Source organism: Lonchura striata, chromosome 34 (genome assembly GCF_050655825.1).
Source record: "Lonchura striata isolate lonStrDom1 chromosome 34, ASM5065582v1, whole genome shotgun sequence".
NCBI classification, from domain to species: Eukaryota; Metazoa; Chordata; class Aves; order Passeriformes; family Estrildidae; genus Lonchura; species Lonchura striata.
In genome coordinates, this window is record NC_140736.1 from 1,490,264 (window position 1) to 1,499,271 (window position 9,008).

General features: G+C 47.6%; 1 protein-coding gene across 1 annotated transcript; it reads right to left on the reverse strand.

The window, feature by feature from the left end:
- Positions 1-270: 270 nt before the first annotated feature.
- On the reverse strand, positions 271-6,147 carry LOC146764395 (olfactory receptor 14A16-like). The gene is made up of 2 exons (XM_085564722.1): positions 1,457-6,147; positions 271-1,424 (listed from the first exon to the last, which is right to left on the reverse strand). The coding sequence occupies exons 1-2, from the start codon at positions 1,775-1,777 to the stop codon at positions 846-848; spliced, it is 900 nt and encodes a 299-aa protein (XP_085420848.1). The 5' UTR covers positions 1,778-6,147; the 3' UTR covers positions 271-845.
- Positions 6,148-9,008: the final 2,861 nt, after the last annotated feature.

Genomic DNA, 9,008 nt, shown 5'->3' on the forward strand with positions numbered 1-9,008 from the left:
GATCTCTGTGATGTCACACGGACATCTCTGTGACATCACAATGATAGCCCTGTGATATCATACAACCTCCTGTGCTGTCACATGGACATCTCTGTGATGTCACACAGCTCCCTGTGATGTCACACTGAAATCTCTGTGATGTCACATGGACATCTCTCTGGTGTCACAAAGCTCTCTGTGATGTCACACTTACCCTGTGAGGTCACACATCTTTTTGTGACGTCACACTGATATGTCTGTGACATCACACAGCTCTCTGTGATGTCACACAGATATCTCTGTGATGTCAGACTGACATCTCTGTTATGTCACACAGCTCTCTGTGATGCCACATGAACATGTCTGTGATGTAACATAACCTCCTGTGATGTCACAAAGTTCTCTGTGATGTTCCACTGAACCTGTGAGGTCACATGGCTTTTTGTGATGTCACACAATCATCTCTGTGACTTCACATTGACATCTCTGTAATGTCACAGAGCTCAATGTGATGTCACACAGCTGCCTTTGATATCACACTGACATCTCTGTGATGTCACACAGCTCTCTGTGATATCACCCGGACGTCTCTGTGATGTCACATTGACTCTGTGAGGTCACAAATCTTTTTGTGATGCCACACAGACATCTCAGTGATGTCACAGTGACATCTCTGTGATGTCACACAGCTTTCTGTCATGCCACACTGCTCTCTGTGATGTCACCTCAATGGCACAAACAATGACATATCTGTGTTGACAAGCTGGAAAAACTAAAATGACGACAAAGAACCTCTGAAATGAAACAAACAAGAAGTATCAAAAATTACTTTTATTATAAGTGATTTGCAGAAATTGGCCAGCAGTTTAATGTTTCTGAAACCATCCAGTCATCAGTCTCCTCACTGCAGCCTTGAGCTCCTGGTTCCTCAGGCTGTAGATGAAAGGGTTCACAGCTGGAGGAACCACCGAGTGCAGAACTGACACTGACAGATCCAGGGATGGGGAGAAGATGGAGGGGGGCTTCAGGTGAGCAGATGCACCAGTGCTGACAAACAGGGAGACCACGGCCAGGTGAGGGAGGCAGGTGGAAAAGGCTTTGTGCCATCCCTGCTCAGAGGGGATCCTCAGCACAGCCCTGAAGATTTGCACATAGGAGAAAAAAATTAACACAAAACATCCAAATCCTAAACAGGCACCAACTGCAATGAGCCCAAGTTCCCTGAGATAAGATCTGGAGCAGGAGAGCTTGAGGATCTCTGGGATTTCACAGAAGAACTGGCCCAGGGCATTGCCATGGCACAGGGGCAGGGAAAATGTATTGGCTGTATGCATCAGAGCATTGAGAAAGGCACTGGCCCAGGCAGCTGCTGCCATGTGGGCACAAGCTCTGCTGCCCAGGAGGGTCCCGTAGTGCAGGGGTTTGCAGATGGACACGTAGCGGTCATAGCACATGATGGTCAGGAGGGAAAACTCTGATCCAAGGAAGAACAGAAAGAAAAAAGCTGAGCAGCACATCCCGTGTAGGAGATGTTCCTGGTGTCCCAGAGGGAATTGTGCAGGGCTTTGGGGACAGTGGTGCAGATGGAGCCCAGGTGGCTGAGGGCCAGGTTGAGCAGGAAGAAGAACATGGGCGTGTGCAGGTGGTGGCCGCAGGCTACGGCGCTGATGATGAGGCCGGGGCCCAGGAGGGCAGCCAGGGAGATGCCCAGGAAGAGGCAGAAGTGCAGGAGCTGCAGCTGCCGCGTGTCTGCCAGTGCCAGCAGGAGGAAGTGGCTGATGGAGCTGCTGTTGGACATTTGCTGTGGCTGCACATGGGCACCTGTTCATGGAGAAAGGACAGGGACAAGTTAGGAGAGGCTGCTTGGAGCCAAACCTTGGCCATTCCCTGCAGACTGTCCTGCTGCGACTCACCCACCTTTGTTCCTGCTCTGGGAAAAGCTTCACCCAGGTCCCTGCCTGAGCTCCAGTTGTGCTGGCTGAGTGTGCCAGGAGCAGCCAGGGCTGTGTGTGGGGGCTCTCGAGGAGCCATCCCTGCCCTGCTGCCCTGGGTTTGTGGCCATGTTGCAGAGGAACAAGTCTGGATATTCAGGAGTTATCAGGGGAATCACTCCCAATGCAGAAAGGCTTGGTACCATCTGCACTCACATTTCTAAAGGAAACAGATTGCAGGAGTTGGTTTTAGGAATTGTTTTCTTACTCAAACATCATTCCTGGCTCTCTGAGGTCAGAAATCCCCAGCATTCCTGCTGCACTCAGAGTTTGCCACTGAGAGCTGTGAGGGGAAAAGGATTCCCTGTGGCCGAGGGAAGGTGAGGGGCTGAATGGGCTTGTTCCCCCAGCACTGCTGTGCTCAGCCCCCTCTGCTTCCCTGAGCATCTCCCTGGGCCTGGACATCCCCTCCTGAGAGGTGCCTTGTCCCTGCCAGCGCTCACAGAGCCCATCCCACCCTGTGTGCCCTCGGCCCGGCCCTACAGAAACCTGCCTGTGTGCAGGGCCCTGGCTGGGGCAGGCTCTGTGTGCAGCTGGGCAAGGGCAGCTCAGGAGAGCCCTGCTGGGCCCTGCAGAGGTGATGCTGCTGCTGCCCAGGGCTGAGGAGTGGCTGAAGGCCCTTTAGGAGGCTCCCAGCAGAGACACTGACCACCCAAAGTCACAGTTCTGGAGTCTCTGTAAATGTTCAAACATTCCTTTGATGATCCCGTGTGTCCCTTTCAACTCAGAATGTTCTGTCATTCTGGGATTACAATTCCTGTTCTGCTTCTCTCATCCCCCTGTTGTCTATAATCAAAAGAGAAAAAAGAATCCTTGCAACAGTGTTAGAACAGTAAAGCAAAAACGAGACCTTTATTGGAAGCTTCCTGGTGTCCCAGTGGGTATGGGGCACACCAACCTCTGATTTCAACAATTAATTAAGGTTAATTAAATAGATTATTTAACAGGAATATCCAATATGAGATTCAGCTGCACCAGTTACATAAACTTGGGTCAGCCCCTTGGCGTATGCACAAAGGCTTTTTGCATGTTTTTTTTAGGACTGGTCACATTCTGGTCAAAAACCAAAATGTTCACCTTGTATGTCCTCTTCCTGATAATAAGACTATACAGTATTTCAGGAATGTATTTAGACAGTTTATTGTTCTAAAATCAAAGATAAAGGTAAGGAAATGTACTAGAGTAAAAGATTACAGTTATATAAGTATATAATAGTATTTTAATAGAGTCAATTAGGGTTTAATAGTTAAGTAAGGATAATTATTTCCTGCTTGGAGGAGGATGGGAAATTTTGGGTGGTGACAAAAATTTTTTTGCTTTTTATATATTTGTAATATATTTGTAGTTCTGTAAATTACTGTTATATAGTTATAAAACTGTAATCCATACTTTTCTCTATTAATGTCTTAATTCATTCTACTAAAATACTATTATGTACTTATAAACCTGTAATCCTTAATTGATTCTAATATATTTCCTACCTATCTCTTAGATTTTAGAACAATAAGCTGACTGTCTAAATACATTCCTGAAATACTGCATACTATTATTATTAAGAGGACCCACAAGAAGAACACTTTAGTTTTTGAATGTGAGCAGTCATAACAAAAAGTGGGGCAAAGAAGCCTTTGGACCTACTTCAATGGGTAGAGCCCAGGATGAGTAAGTTGGGAAACTGAATCTCCTATTGGATGTTCCTGTTAAATATTCTAATTAATGAACCTTGTTACCTTATTGAAATTGGGGGCTGGGTGTGCCCCATCCCCACTGGGACGCCTGGAAGCTTCCAATAAAGGTCTGGTTTTTATTTACTGTTCTAACACTGTTGCAAGGCTTTTTTTTTTTTCCTCTTTTGATTATAGACAACAGAGGGATGAGAGAAGCAGAACAGGAATTGTAATCCCAGAATCACAGAACATTCTGAGTTGAAAGGGACACATGAGATGATCAAAGGAATGTTTGAACATTTACAGAGACTCCAGAACTGTGGAACAGAACTGTCCTTCTCGTCCAGATGCCAATAGAAAATAGTGGGGTTTGGCCTCCCAAATTCTGTCTGTCTAAGGATTCCTTCCTTGGACCTGACAACAGGCCTGGCTGGCCCTGGCCTGCTTGGGGCTGCCTCTAATCAACTAGGAGAAAACTAGACAACAATTTAAAAAGGCAAATGCAATCGATACAAACAAAACCAGTGAAAAAAGTCCACAACCTGAGGATTCGGGGTGCCAGTGGCAGTCCTGCTGGGACGATTGCTCCCCTTGCAGTGGCTGATGAACTGCAGCTGCAGTGGTGATCTTTAGAAGGGTATAGTTTTCCTCTGAAGATCTGGTGGCAGTGGGGCCGGTCTTCCTCTGTGCCGGGGTTGCCTCCGAGCTCCGCTGCCGCCACCTCACCATGCTCCGGCTGCTTCGCTGCGAGATCCCGTGAAGAGAGAGAGGGAGCTGCTTCTCTGGGAATCCCGCAGAGAGAGCTGCCTCGTCTCCCCAAAAAGCTACCCCTTTGTTGGAGGGTGCCGCGGGAGACAAGACTCATGATATCATGATCATCAAGTCTCAGTTTATTGTGACCGATTACACAGTTTATATATGTTTGTTAATTAGCTCATACATATTGCAAAAGCCAAGCTCATGATTGGTTGCTATGAGACTTGTACTATTATCTTAAAAGTATATATGTGAATGATACTTGCCTGTCCAGCTGGCCTTGCAGTTAGAACAGCTTAGTACTTCTTTGTTCTTCTCTATCTATTTCTACATACCAAGCAGTTTCAATATCCTGCTTTCTGCACACCATCTACTCTTCAGGGCCATGCGAACTTTGCAGCAGTCACGTAGCCCTCCCTATTTGGATTAATTTTACAGTATCATGTCCCCTGTTGTACAACAATTCCTCTGTCAAGCTCTCTTCACCCCTTTATACAATAATAGAGTGCTTGGCTTCCCCCTCTGGGTGGGACCCCTCACAATGGGATGGTGTTGCATTTACCAGCCCTGCATTGAATCAGTCAATGGCCCATTAGCAAACCATTACCTCTTAGGAGCAAAACCGGTTCTTGGAAAAGATAACAAACTTGCCCAACTTTCAACAGATGGCAAATAGAATACAAGCTTATCTTACAACCCAGGACACTGAGGCAATTGTGACATGAGAGAGCTGGCTGTGATGTCACAGAATATGGTGTGATTCAATAGACCAGGCTCTGCCATCATCGAGGGTGGCTCTGTGGCATGGGAGACAGGGTTGTGACATCACCAGGTGGCTGTGTAACATCATAGACCAGGCTGTGACATCACAGAACAGACTGTGACATTCCAGGGTGACAGTGACATCATGGAGTCTTCTGTGACATCACAGCACTCCTGTATGGCATCAAAGGGTGGCATCATAGAGTTGGCTCTATGACATCACAGGGGCTGTGTGACATCACAGGAAGCAGTGTGACATCACAGGGGATGTGTGAAATCACAGAGATGTATGTTTGACATCACAGAGGGGTGTGTGAAATCACAGAGAGAGAATGACATCACAGAAATGACTGTGCAACATCACAGAGAGCTGTGTGGCATCACAGGGTCATTATGACATCACAGAGATGCCTGGGTGACATCATAGGAGGTTGTGTGATATCATATAAATGCCTGTGGGACATCACAGGGGCTGTGAGACATCTCAGAGGCTGTGTGACATCTCAGGAGGCATTGTGACATCAGAGAGATATCGGTGCGACATCACAGAGATTTGTGTGATATCACAGAGATGTCCGTGTGATGTCACAGAGATGTTCATGCGACATTGCAGGGATCTGTGTGACATCGCAGGAAGTTGTGTGACATCACAGAAATGCTCATGTGACATCACAGGAAGGCTGTGTAATATCACCCTGCTGTTTTAAATGCTTTAAACTTCTTTTAAGTTTTCGTTGCCTCTGAAGATTTACGTATTTCTTCTAGAGTTGTCATGCACTGTTCATGTAAATAATAATTGTTGTGCATTTTTTTTATAAGAAGAGAGAATAAGTTAGAGAAGTAGCAATTTCGTCCTCCAATCCACTGCCACTTTGTAAATTTCATATATTATATAAATAAAAAAAAAAGTTACGTCCTTTTACTCTTTTAATCTTAATATGAGTGCGCGAGTTATTTTGTGTCCTAGTGCAACAGTTTGACATCACAGGGGATGTGTGATGTCACAGGGGCTGTGTGACATCACTGGGGCTGTGTGACATCACAGGGGCTGTGTGAGGTCACTGGGGGGGGTCACTCTGCCCCATTCCCCCCCCCAGTTCCCCCAGAGAAGTCCAACGCTGCTCGTGCACAGCGGGGTCCCCTGTCCCCCCGGGACCCCCACCCCCGGCGCCGCAGCCTCCCCCAGAGGATGTTCCACGAGATCGACCCCAGAGCCCGACACGGGGACGGGGGCCGGGGCTGTGGGGGTGGGACAGGGGGACAGGGACCCCCCGGCAGCGTCCCCGTGTCCCCAGGGCGAGAGCCTCGGCCAGGGCTCCTTCGCCCTGTGACCAACGAGGGCTTGAGAGCGCTGAAAAAATCCCCAGCAAAAACCAGATTAAACATTAAGTGACAGCAGCACAAAGTTCCTTGGCAAGAGTCACTCTGCTCCTGACAGGACACTTCAGGAACACCAAGGAAGCAAAGGAACAACAAAACCAAACCAAATCCAGGCAATCAAACCAGAAATGTACTGAGAACTGTCTCTGTATGTGTCTGTGTGTGATAAAAGGGCAGTGAAGGCAAGGATAAAAGCAATATGGCCTAAAAGCTTAACAGAGTTCAAACTTAACAGGACTTAACTTACACCTTAACTTTAAATGATAGTTTCACAGTCACAATTTAGCAAAAGAGAAGAGCTTAACAGTATTTAACCTAACTTATAACCTACAACCTAGCAATCTAACAGAGGAATAACATTTAAAAATATTTAACTCAGCTTATAACTTATATAAAACATAACAACTTAGCAAAATAACAACTCTTAGAAGCATTTCACTTAACTTAGACCTCTTGACTTGACCTTACTTACGGGCCTGACTGGCTCAGCTATCCAAGGCACTCAGACCCCTCAGGGAGCAGCATTTCTGCCACATTTCCCCAGTACAGGCACTCCTGTGTGCACACAGACACAGAGAGTCAGTGCAAGGCACCTGTGAGAAATTCCCCTGAGGGCAGGGCAATGCTCCCTGGGGATGCTTTGGCATCTCCCCAGCGGGGAAGGGTTGAGCCTGGAGGAGTGGGGGGATCGGCCCAGGCTCCCTCGTTGTTGGGGATCCCCGAGTGCAGCAAACGGGAGAGTTCCCGGCTCGGAGAGGCCCCACTCAGAGGGAGTCGCTGGCCCAGGAGAGCTCCAAGGGCTCCTTTTGGAGCGCTGTTTGTAGGGCCCCAAGAGAGGGGCTGCAGTCCCAGCCATGTTTCATCCTGGCCGCACTTGGCATCAGCAGCTTTCTTTGGCAGGGTGAGAACAGGGATGTTGTGCCACCGAGGGAACACAAACAGTTCCCAGGGCTGCTCCTAAAGCAGCCAGGAGCGGGCTGGGCAGCAGCAGTGCCTGGAGCAGAGCGTGTTTGTGCTGAGCTCCAGAGGAGCTGAGCCCAGGGGCTGCTGGCCAAGGCCGAGGCCAGCGAGCATTTCTCATCTGGCAGGGCGGCCTGAGAAGGGGAGGGGGGAATGCACCAGCACAGGAACCATGGAACCAAGGGAACATTGTGACACTGTGGGGCACCATGGAACCAAGGGACCATTGTGACACTGTGGGGCCTGTGAGACCAAGGGACCATTGTGACACTGTCGGGAACCATGGAACCAAGGGACCATTGTGACACTGTGGGGCTTCATGGAACTGAGAGGTCGTTGTGACATCGTGGAACCCCATTTAACCAAGGGTTCACTGTAACATTGCAGGGCTACATGGAACCACAGCTTCAGTATGACACTGAGAGTCCTCCCATCATCAGTGATCTGTTGTGACGTTGTGGAGCCAGAGGAGAGCATTGTGACACAGCAAATCCCCAGGGTCCAAAGGTCCATTGTGACACTACAGGGCTCACAGAACAGAGGAATAACCTGACATTGTGTGGCCTGGAGAGCCATGGAGACCACTGGGACACTGGAGGGGCTCATGGAATCATTGGGACCATTAGGACACTGCAAAGCCTGCTGGAACCTGGGGTCTATTGTGACACTGCTGGACCCCATGGAATCATTCTTCCTTATAAGAAGAGAGAATTGCTGGACTGTTAGTTTAAACAGTGAAGTTAGAGAAGTAGCAATTACATCCTTCAATCCATTGCCGCTTTTAAAATTTCATGTATTGCATAAATCAAAATTAAAAACCACTTCTTTTTAGTCTTTTAATCTTAATATGAATATGTGAGTTACTTGTGTCCTAGTGCAACAGTTTGACATCACAGGGGCTGTGTGACATCACAGAGAGCTGTGTGATATCACAGGGGATGTGTGAAATCACAGGTGCTGTGTGGCATCAGAGGGGCCGTGTGACATCACAGAAATGTCTGTGTGACATCACAGGGGCTGTGTGACATCACAAGGGCTGTGTGACTTCACAGAGATGTCCATGTGACATCACAAAATGCTGTGTGACATCATAGGGGCAATATGACATCACAGATATCTGTGTGACATTGCAGGAGGTTGTGTGACATCACAGAGCCTTCCAGGTGACATTACAGAGAGCTGTGTGACATCACAGGGTCAGTGTGACATCATTGAGATGTCTGAGTGACATCATTGAGATGTCTGAGAGACATCACAGAGAGCTGTGTGTCATCACAGGGGTAATATGACATCACAGAGCTGTCTGTGTGACATGACAAGAGCCTGTGTGATATCACAGGTGTTTGTGACATCACAGGAAGGCTGTGTAATATCACCCTGCTCTTTTATATGCTTTAAATTTATTTTAAAAGTTTTCTCCGCTTCCTAATGTTTACATTTTTCTTCTAGAGTTCTCATGCACTGTTCATGTAAATAAAAATTTTTGTACATTCTTCTTTATAGAAAGAGAGAA